This window comes from Limanda limanda, chromosome 11 (assembly GCF_963576545.1).
Source record: "Limanda limanda chromosome 11, fLimLim1.1, whole genome shotgun sequence".
Lineage (NCBI taxonomy): Eukaryota > Metazoa > Chordata > Actinopteri > Pleuronectiformes > Pleuronectidae > Limanda > Limanda limanda.
Window position 1 is genome coordinate 4,674,370 of NC_083646.1, and position 14,252 is coordinate 4,688,621.

General features: G+C 41.1%; 1 protein-coding gene across 5 annotated transcripts in view; it reads right to left on the reverse strand.

Moving 5' to 3' along the window:
• Window positions 1-14,252, reverse strand: part of LOC133013584 (vitelline membrane outer layer protein 1 homolog) — a 51,677-nt gene that overhangs the window by 1,682 nt on the left and 35,743 nt on the right. Inside the window, exons 10-15 of one of the 5 annotated variants that reach the window (XR_009681424.1) lie at window positions 8,034-8,117; window positions 7,359-7,464; window positions 2,834-2,917; window positions 1,620-2,274; window positions 1,275-1,509; window positions 487-1,105 (exon numbers count right to left, since the gene is read on the reverse strand). Coding sequence is in view for 1 of the 5 variants with exons in the window: in XM_061080569.1 (XP_060936552.1) it covers window positions 295-483 (189 nt within the window). In the remaining 4 variants the exon portion in view is untranslated. Of the gene's footprint in view, window positions 1-294; window positions 1,510-1,619; window positions 2,275-2,624; window positions 2,706-2,833; window positions 2,918-7,358; window positions 7,465-7,814; window positions 7,910-8,033; window positions 8,118-14,252 lie in introns of those variants that run through there. The other 4 variants (XR_009681423.1, XR_009681425.1, XR_009681426.1 and 1 more) reach the window with 4 other exon arrangements.

Genomic DNA, 14,252 nt, shown 5'->3' on the forward strand with positions numbered 1-14,252 from the left:
AATGATAAAAACACAATCTTCAGTTCTACATTTGAGGTCAAAATTTGTTGAATAACTAAATCAACAATTATATATATATATATAAGTGATGAAGAATTTAAAATGTAGAATACATGAATTATGAACAAGCAGAATGTCCAATGAGATAAAGGCCTTCAGCTTTTCAGCCAGTGAACTACATGGAAAGCAAAAGTTAGTATTGGACTAAGCAATGGAAAGTTATTTTATTTACCTCGGTAGGTTGAAGTTAAATAAAAAATAACTGTGAAAAATGTTAGAAATCAGTGTCTTTACCCTGGTACTGAAGCCAACAGCTAAGAAATGGTAAGGACACATCTCGGGCCCCCTCCATGTTCCCCACGGCGCTCCGTTTGGCACAGTCAGCACAGATGTGGACGGCCGGCCGTCCACAACAGCTCCGTGCTGGAACAACCCCACGAACAACACGGCCAGCACGGCCAAGGCACGGAGCAGACTCTCCATGTCGACAGCAGTGAGTGGAAGGTTTCACCGGGAAAAGCCAGCTAACGAGTTCTGGAGGGGGTTCGGCCTCAAAGCGCTCTTTATAGTTTACGTGTTGATCGCGGAACAGACAACTCGTATTACGCCGTGTTTACAAACAGGGCTGGCCCTAGTGTATTTAGTCAAGTTCACTGAGAAGTGTCTCTTTGTGGACTTTAGCCTCTTTACACAAGGACAGCGTCCACATTCATGTCTTCACATATGGCCTTGGCTGATGTTTGTGAAGCCACAAAGCCTGTGGCTCTGTAGGACTCAAGAGCTTTTTCAGTCTTTTTCAGTACTTACTGCTACATCCACTTGCATTGTTTGGGACAGCATTGCTCACCTGCTGAATTTGAATCAACACATCATACCAGACCACTGTGCACAGTGAAAAGCAGAATGACCCCACTTCTTCTGCCAGAGACTGGGCTTCAATCCTGATGATTGGGTCTTTGGCCTGGATTCTAACCTCAAGCAGTGCCTCTCTTACAGCAGTGGCTTCATATCGCAGAGGTCCCACAGCTTTCACTCTGCTCTCCCATCTGGTTTCTGACCACATTTTGAGCGAAAGGTTGACATTTTTCTTGAGGATGGCCCATCTCTGTGTAGAGGCAGAAAACAAGCAGTATAGCTTCTGCACAATACTAACAAATAATATGGCATCTTTGGAGCGTTTGGCAGCATCAGAATTGACCAAATTGAGTATATGTGCCCCACACGGCACAAACAAACCTCTTGGGTTCAGTTGCAGTAGCCTGGCCTGTACTCACTTGTTCTTTCCTCTCATATTTGCCCCGTTGTCATACGACTGTCCTCTGCAGTCATCAAAGGCAATCTCCAACTCCTCCACCCTCTTCAAAATCAGGGCAGACAAACTTTCACCAGTGGACTCCTCTGCTACTAGGAATTCCATGAAGTGCTCTTTAACCTGGGGCTCTTCTTCCAATGTCAAAATTCATATCACTACTGACAGCTGTTCAATGTGGCTAACATCCGGGGTGCAATCTAAAATGAGGAGAAAGTATTTGAATTTCTTTATTTCTTGCAACATTGTTGAGAGAATCTTTCCACTGATGCATTCAATCAACTCATTCTGGATGGTTTTGCCCAAGTACCTGTGGTGTGATGGTTCACATTTAATCTTGTGGATGTGGTCTTTCATCACTGGGTCAAACTGTGCCATAAGCTCAACTTCTTTCAAAATGTTTCCATTTGAAGGAGAGTGGAGTATTTCTGTGTTTCCTCTAAATGCCATATTTTCACAGCCAGCGACTGTACAATAGCAACCAGTCCTGTCAGCACTGCTCTCCTCCGACTCTGCTCTGCCTCTAAGAGGGCCTGCTCTTGTTTGTCCATGGTTGTACCTTGTTTTATTCGAACTGCCAATTCTTTCCATGACGCCAAATTGTTCAGGCGTTCCGGACTGTTTTCGTGGCTGTTTAGAGCAGCACTTGCATTTTTCCAATCAGACAGTTCTCCATTTGTTAAAAAAAATTGTTTTGGGGAGAAAAGTTGAAAACAAAAACAAAAAAGACTGTTTTCTTTTTGAATATGTCAACCAATTTTTTTTTTTATCCTTTCTCCATTTATTAAGGTCCTGCTGAAGTACTGGTGGTGGCAACTTCTCCCATCATCTCTCCATGGAAAAATGAAATCAGGTGTACCTGATTTGGTCCTCTCCGAACAAATTCTGTCCTTATTGTGTTTGTGAGATGTGCAGGCCAGTCAGCCGGATCGGTTGATAGTGGAGCGTCTGTTTGCTTGCTGCATCTGGAGGGCACGCGAAAAGCACTATTTCTCATCTCACATAATTGTTGTAGTTTTAAAACAGCTGTAAATTACGCTGGTACAGTATGGAGCACATGGTTGGCTCCATATATATGTATATACAGTATATACACATACATATTACAGTATTTAATAAATGTTTCCAAATGAGATATGTAATTACAATGTAATGTTACTGTATGACTGCATTATGAATGGTTCATGTAGATTAATTCATGTAAAGCGTATCCTCATATTGTTTTAAAGAGAACATCCTTGAGCCAACTGAAATAAATTTAACATAAGGACAATGAAGTATATGCTAACAATCTTTACATTCATGAGGCACACACCTAAGAAGAGTGTATGTGTGGAATCAGTGGTTCAATCAGAAAGAGATACAACACGCGTGTCTGAAGTTCCTTGCAGTGGTTCTGGACATATACATATAGAGAGAACACACAAGAGCAATATATTGGCTGGATTAGAAATGGCACGACATATGTCCCTTTTATATTAAATTATTTATCATCAGGAAAATCTGTTGAAACATCGCACTCACCTGAGGATGCTGGCACAGCTGAGGTGCTTGGCTGTTCCTCGTCAATTGATGCAGCAGGTGGTGCCAGATATTTTAAAAGTGAATCTAAAATGATATAACAAAAGTATGTATTATCATTATTTGTTAAATGTAGCTATTATGTAGTTATTAAGCATTTGGGTGAATTTGGACAGCCTGACAAACTCTTTTCATTCCAAGATGCATAGCTCTTGATTAGTTGAATCATGTCTAATTAATACACCAAAACCAACCTTGTTATAATTTCTCAAATTTCAATTTCATGACACAATGAAAATGACGCAAATTGCGGTACAGCTGAACTTGCACTATGTTTTGCTAAAGATAGCCTGATGTTTCGACTGAATGGCAATAACAAGGAGCGTCACACGTCACTGGCTAGCTAGCGTTAGCTAACTTAGAAAAATTACATACAATCCATTCGCTAAAGTTGACAATACAACACTTGGATTTTCACCAGTATTCCTCACTTGTTGACAAGTTGCCGTATTTTTCTTCCTTAACGAGTAAAATATTTGCAGTGTTGTTGCACTAGCTATTGGCTTTATCTGTGCGCCCCTGGTGTAATTTATGACTGGCTGGCCTTCAATATTTTACTCATGTCTTTTTTGTATAATGAAGAATAAATTAACATATCATTTTTGATATACCCGCCTCTGTAAAATCCTTAAAGAACTATGCGACAGGGAGTAGGAAGGCTTTCAATGACAATGGTTCATCTTTTCTTCTTTACTCCACTAAAGTGCCCGGGGCAATTCTGGCATTCATGAAAGTGTTCTTATTTGGGATTCATTCTTGGCTAAGAACAGGATTTAAGAATTTACCTTTCTCCTTGGCACCATAGACTGTATATATAAATAGACAGAGGGTCCATAACGTCACCCATTGGTTTCTACAGGGTGAGAATGAGGCTCGTAGGAGGCGTTCCCCCGGCGCCATCTTGCCGGTGCTTACGCCTCCTAGTTCCTCGCTAACCAATCAATGGGCAAGGACGAGGAGCGTGAGTGAAGACTCACAGCTCAGCGACTGCAACGTTTCCTGGTTAGCTTAGGCTACGGCGCTAGGCTAACCACGAGATGCTAACCGGTTAGCCGCGACATGCTAGCCGCCAGTGCTAACAGGCTAGCGCTGCAGCTGCTCCGGATGGTCGCAAACTTTACCATGAACTGGAGGTAAGTAACCTTGAAACAACAAAACCTATGGCTTCATCTATCATCATATTAGTAAATCTGTTTCTGCAGAATAAGAATCAGTGTAACGCAGTCAAGTCAAATGGGTTGGTGAATGAAATAACTTTCAGTGTTTCCCCTAGGTTTACAGCTTTTGGGGGGGGGGGGGGAGAGACAAACACGGACACAAAAACTTAAAGGAATCATGATGTTAATGTGTTTCTTTTAATGATTTTGAACTGTACATTGGATTTCGGCGCTGACAGGCTATTCTGTGATGCTCAGACGTCATGTGTTTGTCCAGTTTGTCCCTTCTGTAGGACTGGCAGGGAGACTATAAATGGCCGGGTCTGGTTTCCTCTCACAACTGCCTGTTTATGCTGTCTACGTATGCGACATAACATTCTTAAAAACAGTGGTGTATAAAGTACTTGAAAGCCATACTTGAGTAAAAGTACAGATATCTTACTTGAAAGTGACTCCGGTTAAAGTAAAAGTCACCCGTCAGAAAATGACTTGAGTTAAAGTCTTAGAGTTGCTCATATTAAATGTACTTAAGTATCAAAATCATCTGGTGTTGAAATGTACTTAAGTATCAAAAGTAAAAGTACAAGTACCAAATTTTATTTCAACTGACTAAAAAATTATAACAACACTATATATATAATGTATAATTTTACAAATTTTGAACCCGAGATGCTGAGGTTAAAATAGTATTGGACAAGTGCATCTGAACTTCTAGCAACAACAAAGAATCAACACAACAGAATAAACAAGTGCCTCTTGATTCTACCTAAGAACACTAATAGACCAAATGAACCTTTTGTGTCTATTAGCTGTATTTTGCATTTTAACTGCCTGGATGTTTACCTGCCTGTATACCTGCCCGCCAGCTTGTCCATGCATCTACATGTAAGCCTGTTTATTTATCATGAGACTATCTTAACTGAATGGGCCTGGGGTTGTGTTTGCATTTGTTTCCAGCAGGGTGACAATACACCTCTAGGGTATCTTGCCTGTAGGGACGGGAAAGTGAAGACACAACCCTGCTTGAAGTTGTAAACATTAGCCAGTGTGTACAATACATATACAAGACTCAACAGCTTCTAAGTTGTGTTGAGTCAGCACAAAGGGCGTCTAAGGATTGAAATTGGCAATATATAGATATATAATATCTTTGCAAAAATTATATTGGCATTATAGTGAGTGGAAAACTGGGCCTGATTACCCAGGGTTCCATTTGGGAGGTCCATTAAAAAAATGAATTGTGTGCGTGAATATGCAGTAGTAGTAGTCCATGACACAGTGTTTGTTTTTGGTTGTGTTGGCTGAAAGTTGTTTTTGCGTTTGCTCATATAATTGGTTGTGTTGTTTGTTTTTCCATCTCGACTTGTTTTAAATCTGTTTGTTTTGTTTACGTAGACGTGTAAGACTAAGTAGACACGGCCAACCAATGATAGTCTATTTGCCAACAGTTTTTGTTTAAACCAACTTTTTCCAATATTGTCTTTAAGAAAAGTTAACCACTTGCTGCTTCGAGCTATGTATTTATGTGCAGATGTTGACACGAAGCAGGAAAGGGAAAACGAATGTGAATCGAAAAAGGAATACCTTCAAAAAATTATGTAAAGTCACCTTATAAAAGCCCTCAAAAAGCCAATTAATTTGCCTGAATAATAATCCTTACAATTTCAATAGGGCCTAATGTCTGTCAGTGCCTGGGCCCTAATAATAAAGACTGAACCGAGCTCCTGCAGGAGCGAGAAGGCGAGAGAGAGGTGCGCCGTGCGTATAGGTGCACGTTCTGCCAACCTCCGCTGCTCAAGTAACGAGCCAGTTTTGAGAATGTAAGAAGTAGAAAGTACAGCTATTTGTGCTCAAATGTAGCGAGTAAAAGTTAAACGTCGTCAGGAAAATAAATACTCAAATAAAGTACAGATATGTGAAAAATCTACTTAAGTACACTTCCCACCACTGCCTAAAACCAAAAAGAAAACTGAAATAATCCCCTATTCATTCTATATGAACTGTAATTTATCTATCTATCTATCTGGCTATCTATTTATTTATGCATGCATGTATATATGTATGTATGTAATGTATGTATTTACTGACTTCCATAAGTAACCTGGATTGCCGGAATCCGGAAACATTTTTGGATCCGGTACTTATGTTTATCTCGTCTACACGAAGCCCTTTCAGGAAAACACGGAAACGCTGGGGCGGAGTGGTTGAAATCGCTGTAAAGACGTCATGGAGCATGCGCTTAAAGTGAAAGAAGACTAAAGTCGAGATCCTACTAGCAATCTGCGCATAACGACTTCTCTACCACCTGAAATCACTGTTACCACAGCAATCAAACAGGACTAGTTAGAATAGAGCACTTCGCCATAACCCTAGTTTGTGTTAAGTTACCGTTTTGAAACTTCCGTCTATAATAAAAATCTTTTCACGTCAGATTTGCCGGTTTTGAACAATGGTCCGATGAAAATAGATTAAACAGTGATAGAAGGAAGTGACGCAGCGGGGTTAATAATGGTTCAGGCTGAGGTTGCGAGGCGAGGTGCGTTCACGGTTAAATACAACAAGCGGAGAAAGCAGAATCGCGGGCTGACCGGCGCTGAGAAATGCGCTGAGAAATGCGCTTCCCGTGAGAACAGCCAGGCGCCTGCGCACTGGAGAATTGCGCGAGAAAAGTATTTGCATTTCTTTATTTCTTGCACCATTGTTGAGAGAATCTTTCCACTGATGCATTCAATCAACTCATTCTGGATGGTTTTGCCCAAGTACCTGTGGTGTGATGGTTCACATTTAATCTTGTGGATGTGGTCTTTCATCACTGAGCCAAACTGTGCCATAAGCTCAACCTCTTTCGAAATGTTTCCATTTGAAGGAGAGTGGAGTATTTCTGTGTTTCCTCTAAATGCCATATTTTGCACAGCCAGCAACTGTACAATAGCAACCAGTCGTGTCAGCACTGCTCTCCACCGACTCTGCTCTGCCTCTAAGAGGGCCTGCTCTTGTTTGTCCGTGGTTGTACCTTGTTTTATTCGAACTGCCAATTCTTTCCATGACGCCAAATTGTTCAGGTGTTCCGGACTGTTTTCGTGGCTGTTTAGAGCAGCACTTGCATTTTTCCAATCAGACAGTCCTCCATGTGTTAAAAAAAATTGTTTGGGGAGAAAAGTTGAAAACAAAAACAAAAAAGACTGTTTTCTTTTTTGAATATGTCAACCAACTTTTTTTTATCCTTTCTCCATTTATTAAGGTCCTGCTGAAGTACTGGTGGTGGCAACTTCTCCCATCATCTCTCCATGGAAAAATGAAATCAGGTGTACCTGATTTGGTCCTCTCCGAACAAATTCTGTCCTTATTGTGTTTGTGAGATGTGCAGGCCAGTCAGCCGGATCGGTTGATAGTGGAGCGTCTGTTTGCTTGCTGCATCTGGAGGGCACGCGAAAAGCACTATTTCTCATCTCACATAATTGTTGTAGTTTTAAAACAGCTGTAAATTACGCTGGTACAGTATGGAGCACATGGTTGGCTCCATATATATGTATATACAGTATATACACATACATATTACAGTATTTAATAAATGTTTCCAAATGAGATATGTAATTACAATGTAATGTTACTGTATGACTGCATTATGAATGGTTCATGTAGATTAATTCATGTAAAGCGTATCCTCATATTGTTTTAAAGAGAACATCCTTGAGCCAACTGAGATAAATTTAACATAAGGACAATGAAGTATATGCTAACAATCTTTACATTCATGAGGCACACACCTAAGAAGAGTGTATGTGTGGAATCTGTGGAATCAGTGGTGCAATCAGAAAGAGATACAACACGCGTGTCTGAAGTTCCTTGCAGTGGTTCTGGGCTTATACATATAGAGAGAACACACAAGAGCAATATATTGGCTGGATTAGAAATGGCACGACATATTGTCACTTTTATATTAAATTATTTATCATCAGGAAAATCTGTTGAAACATCGCACTCACCTGAGGATGCTGGCACAGCTGAGGTGCTTGGCTGTTCCTCGTCAATTGATGCAGCAGGTGGTGCCAGATATTTTAAAAGTGGATCTAAAATGATATAACAAAAGTATGTATTATCATTATTTGTTAAATGTAGCTATTATGTAGTTATTAAGGACAGCCTGACAAACTCTTTTCATTCCAAGATGCATAGCTCTTGATTAGTTGAATCATGTCTAATTAATACACCAAAACCAACCTTGTTATAATTTCTCAAATTTCAATTTCATGACACAATGAAAATGACGCAAATTGCAATGTTTTGCTAAAGATAGCCTGATGTTTCGACTGAATGGCAATAACAAGGAGCGTCACACGTCACTGGCTAGCTAGCGTTAGCTAACTTACAAAATCGCTATCTGAATTAGCTCCTCCGCTAAACACAACTGTCTTTCTGTTCTACTACGGCTAAAATCACCGGTATATAGTTAAGGACCCTCACATACCAGCCCCTCCTCTCTGGTGCTTTGTGATTCTGTGTTCTGTTTAAATCTCACACTCATAGTTTTAGCAGCGATGTGTTCTCTCTCTCCCTCTCGCTCCACCGCTCTCTCCTGCTCCGAGTGTCTCATGTTTACTTACTCCTCCGCCTCCATTAACAGTAGTGGTAAATGTAATAAATGCAGTATGTTGGTAGACATGGAGGCGAGGCTTAGCAACTTAGAAGCTCGGCTCCTCAGCTTAGAACCCCCGTTAGCTATAGTTAGCCGGCCCGTGCTAGCCGCAGCGAAGCCACCTAGCTTAGCTTCAGCTAGCAGTCCCTCGACTTGCCCCGGGCAGCCGGGAGCCCAGGGTGGCTGGGTGACGGTCCGGAGGGGGCATAGTACCACCCATAGAAAGCCCACGATTAAAGAGCCACCAGCTCACGTCTCAAATAGATTTTCTCCACTCAGCGACGCACCCGCTGAGAATCAAACTCTGGTTATTGGCGACTCGGTTCTCAGAAACGTGAGATTAGCGACACCAGCGGCCATAGTCAATTGTATCCCGGGGGCCAGAGCCGGCGACATCCAATCCAAATTGAAGCTGCTGGCTAAAACTGAACGTAAATACAGTAAAATCGTAATTCACGTCGGCAGCAACGACTCCCGGCTTCGTATGTCGGAGGTCACTAAAGTTAATGTTGAGTCTGTGTGTGCTTTTGCTAAAACGATGTCGGACACAGTAATTTTCTCTGGCCCTCTCCCTAACACTACAGTAGATGACATGTTTAGTCGCATGTTGTCTTTTAACCGCTGGCTGTCGAGGTGGTGTCCTGTAAACGGTGTGGGCTTTATAGATAATTGGCAAACTTTTTGGAGGAAACCTGGTCTTGTTAGGAGAGATGGCGTTCATCCCACTTGGGATGGAGCAGCTCTCTTATCTAAGAATATTACTAAGTCTATCACATGACAACCCAGAGTTGGGACCAGGAAGCAGAGCTGCAGTGCTAAACACTTCTCTGCGCTCCCTCTGGATCAGTCACCCAACCGCATAGAGACTGTCTCTGTCTACCGTCCGATTCAATTATTTAAATTAAACAATAACAGAGCGAGAACTCACAATAATCTTATACAAATTAACACAACCTCTGGAACAACACAGGAAACTAAGACTTTCAAATGTGGTCTTTTAAACATTAGATCACTGTCCTCAAAGGCTATTTTAGTTAATGAACTAGTCTCAGACTACAATATAGATTTATTGTCCCTTACTGAGACGTGGCTGCATCCTGATGAATATGTCAGTTTAAATGAATCTACTCCCCCCAGTCATATAAATTCACACGTTCCCAGGGAACTCGGGCGAGGAAGTGGAGTTGCTGCTATTTTTAACTCCAGTCTATCAATTAATCCTAAACCTAAATTTAGCTACAACTCATTTGAATGTCTTGTTCTTAATCTTCCACGTCAATCCAGGAAACACCAACAGCCAATCGTATTTTCTGTAGTTTATCGTGCTCCTGGGGCTTATACTGAATTTCTAACAGAATTCCCTGAGTTTTTATCAAACCTAGTCCTAAAGACAGATAAAATTATTATTGTTGGTGACTTTAATATTCATGTTGACAATAATAAAGATAGCCTGAGCGTAGCATTTATTTCAATACTAGACTCAATTGGTTTTAGTCAGTGTGTGCATCAACCTACTCATTGTTGTAACCACACACTTGACCTTGTGTTATCATACGGTGTCAAAATTGAACATTTAACAGTACTTCCGCGCAATCCAGTACTATCAGACCATAATTTAATAACCTTCGATTTTTCACTATCTGAATATATGCCCCTAATAAAAAACTCATTTTCTAGATGTCTACCTGATAGTGCTGTAGCTAAATTTAAGGAAATAATTCCGATTACATTTAAACCCGTATTATCCGTCGACATAAACAACAAATTCTTTAAAAACCCGAGCTCTATTGAGATTGACCACCTCGTAGAAAGCTCTGCAGACTCATTACGATTAACATTAGACTCAATAGCGCCTCTAAAAAAGAAATGTGTAAAACATAGTAAATTAGCTCCGTGGTATAATTCCAAGACACATGAGTTGAAACAAATATCAAGAAAACTAGAAAGGAAGTGGCGCTCCAGCAACAGTGTTGAAATCTCCTAGACTGGAAGAGTAGTGTTACAGAATATAAAAAGGCTCTCCACAAAGCAAGAGCTGCCTATTATTCAAAACTAATAGAAGAGAATAAAAACAACCCCAGGTTTCTCTTCAGCACTGTAGCCAGGCTGACAGAGAGTCACACCTCCACCGAACCCAGTATTCCTCGATCCCTAAATAGCAATATCTTTATGACCTTTTTTAATGATAAAATTCTAACTATTAGAAATAAAATCAATCATCTCCTGCCCTCAATTGGCACTAATACCCTCCCAACAATAGAGATCTCAGAAACGGCTGAATCCTTCCCATTATTTAGACAGCTTCTCTCTGATCACCCGTGATCAGTTTACCAAAATAGTCTCAGGTTCTAAACCAACAACCTGTATTTTAGATCCGATTCCAACTAAATTACTTAAAGAAATTCTGCCCCTAATAGATAATTCGTTACTTAACACAATCAATCTGTCATTATCATCAGGTTATGTACCACAGTCTTTTAAAATAGCTGTAATCAAACCCCTACTCAAAAAACCCACCCTAGACCCAGAGGTTTTAGCAAATTACAGGGCAATATCTAATCTCCCCTTCCTATCTAAAATCTTAGAAAAAGTTGTAGCCAATCAGCTGTGTGAGTTTCTCCAGGAAAATAATATATATGAAGACTTTCAGTCTGGGTTTAGAACCAATCATAGCACAGAGACAGCCCTGGCAAAAGTCACTAATGACCTTCTAATAGCTTCAGATCAGGGACTTGTGTCTGTCCTCGTTCTGTTAGATCTCAGTGCAGCATTCGACACAATTGACCATCAAATTTTATTAGAGAGACTAAAACAGTTAATTAACATTAAAGGAACGGCCTTAAACTGGTTTAAATCTTATTTTGCTGATCGCTCCCAATTCGTTCAAATCAATGATGAGTCATCGGTGCGCACCAAAGTTAACCATGGTGTCCCACAGGGGTCTGTGCTCGGCCCAATTTTATTCTCATTATATATGCTTCCACTAGGAAACATTATCAGGACACACTCGGTAAATTTTCACTGTTATGCGGATGACACCCAGTTATATTTGTCAATAAAACCTGATCAAAGTAATCAATTAACTAAACTTCGAGCATGTCTCAAGGACATAAAAACCTGGATGATCCGCAATTTTCTCTTATTAAACTCAGATAAAACAGAGGTTATAATACTCGGCCCTAAACACCTTAGAGATACATTATCTAATGATATAGCTGCGCTAGATGACATTGCCCTTGCTTCCAATGACACAGTCAGGAACTTGGGAGTGATCTTCAATCCTGATTTGTCCTTTAATAGTCACTTAAAAGTAATTTCTAGGACTGCGTTTTTCCACTTGCGTAATATCTCAAAAATCAGACATGTCCTTTCGCAAAAAGATGCAGAAAAACTAGTCCACGCCTTTGTTACATCGAGACTGGACTATTGTAATTCATTATTATCAGGCTCCAGCAGCAAGTCGTTAAAGACTCTGCAGCTGGTCCAAAATGCCGCAGCACGTGTCCTGACGAGAACTAAGAAAAGAGAGCACATTTCTCCAGTATTAGCATCGCTACACTGGCTTCCTGTTAAATCTAGAATCGAATTTAAAATTCTCCTCCTCACCTTCAAGGCCCGTAATGATATGGCACCTCTTTACCTTAAAGAGATGTTAGTACCATATCAACCTACTAGAGCACTCCGATCCCAGAACTCAGGTTTACTTGTTGTCCCTAAAGTCTCTAAAAGTAGAGTAGGAGCCAGAGCTTTTAGCCATCAAGCCCCACTGCTGTGGAATAATCTCTCACTTTCAGTTTGGGAAGCAGACACGCTCTGTTCGTTTAAAAGTAGACTCAAAACCTTCCTGTTTTATATAGCTTATAGTTAGAGCTAATTAGTGCGATGTTCCAAATTTGATTAAATGGCAAAAACCCCTGATGATGCTAAGACGCACAGGGAATTTATGACACAAGACACACGGAGCTTCTCTTTCCTGCTTCTCCTTCCTTTTTCTCCATATTTATCACATCAAGATAATTCTTATCTGATCAGTACATGTTACTAACTTGACCCCTTTTCCCGGAGTTTCTGTGCCTTAGCGCCCGCGGATGCAGGGCCACAGCTGTGGCCGCACCATGGATTATGATTGTGGATCGCGTGTCGGAGGTCGCAATGGGGGATCCAGTTCGGTGGATTCTGTATCATGCCAGCTGATCGTCGTTGTAATGGAGGATCAGCGGCAGCTGATAATGGATTCTAACTGGCGGCCAATGACTGTGGATTACAGTGGATCTCATCCTGATGCTGGATCGTGGTCTTGCTGGCTGCTGGCCAGAGACTGTGATTGCAGCGGGACTGCCTGACACATAGTATTGAAAAATGTTTAGCCTCATGGATGCTGCTAAAAATCCTGATGATGTTTTCTTACACCTGACATCTATTGCACTTCTGTCCGTCCTGAGAGAGGGATCCCTCACATGTGGCTCTCTCTGAGGTTTCTACATATTTTTTCCTGTGAAAAGGGTTTTTAGTAGTTTTTCCTTACTCTTGTTGAGGGTTAAGGACAGAGGATGTCACACAATGTTAAAGCCCCATGAGACGAATTGTTATTTGTGAATGTGGGCTATACAAATAAAACTTGATTGATTGATTGATTGCTTGATTGATGATCATGTCTTTTTTGTATAATGAAGAATAAATTAACATATCATTTTTGATATACCCGCCTCTGTAAAATCCTTAAAGAACTATGCGACAGGGTGTAGGAAGGCTTTCAATGACAATGGTACATCTTTTCTTCTTTACTCCACTAAAGTGCCCGGGGCAATTCTGGCATTCATGAAAGTGTTCTTATTTGGGATTCATTCTTGGCTAAGAACAGGATTTAAGAATTTACCTTTCTCCTTGGCACCATAGACTGTATATATAAATAGACAGAGGGTCCATAACGTCACCCATTGGTTTCTACAGGGTGAGAATGAGGCTCGTAGGAGGCGTTCCCCCGGCGCCATCTTGCCGGTGCTTACGCCTCCTAGTTCCTCGCTAACCAATCAATGGGCAAGGACGAGGAGCGTGAGTGAAGACTCACAGCTCAGCGACTGCAACGTTTCCTGGTTAGCTTAGGCTACGGCGCTAGGCTAACCACGAGATGCTAACCGGTTAGCCGCGACATGCTACCCGCCAGTGCTAACAGGCTAGCGCTGCAGCTGCTCCGGATGGTCGCAAACTTTACCATGAACTGGAGGTAAGTAACCTTGAAACAACAAAACCTATGGCTTCATCTATCATCATATTAGTAAATCTGTTTCTGCAGAATAAGAATCAGTGTAACGCAGTCAAGTCAAATGGGTTGGTGAGTGAAATAACTTTCAGTGTTTCCCCTAGGTTTACAGCTTTTGGGGGGGGGGGGGGGAGACAAACACGGACACAAAAACTTAAAGGAATCATGATGTTAATGTGTTTCTTTTAATGATTTTGAACTGTACATTGGATTTCGGCGCTGACAGGCTATTCTGTGATGCTCAGACTGCTGTCTACGTATGCGACATAACATTCTTAAAAACAGTGGTGTATAAAGTACTTGAAAGCC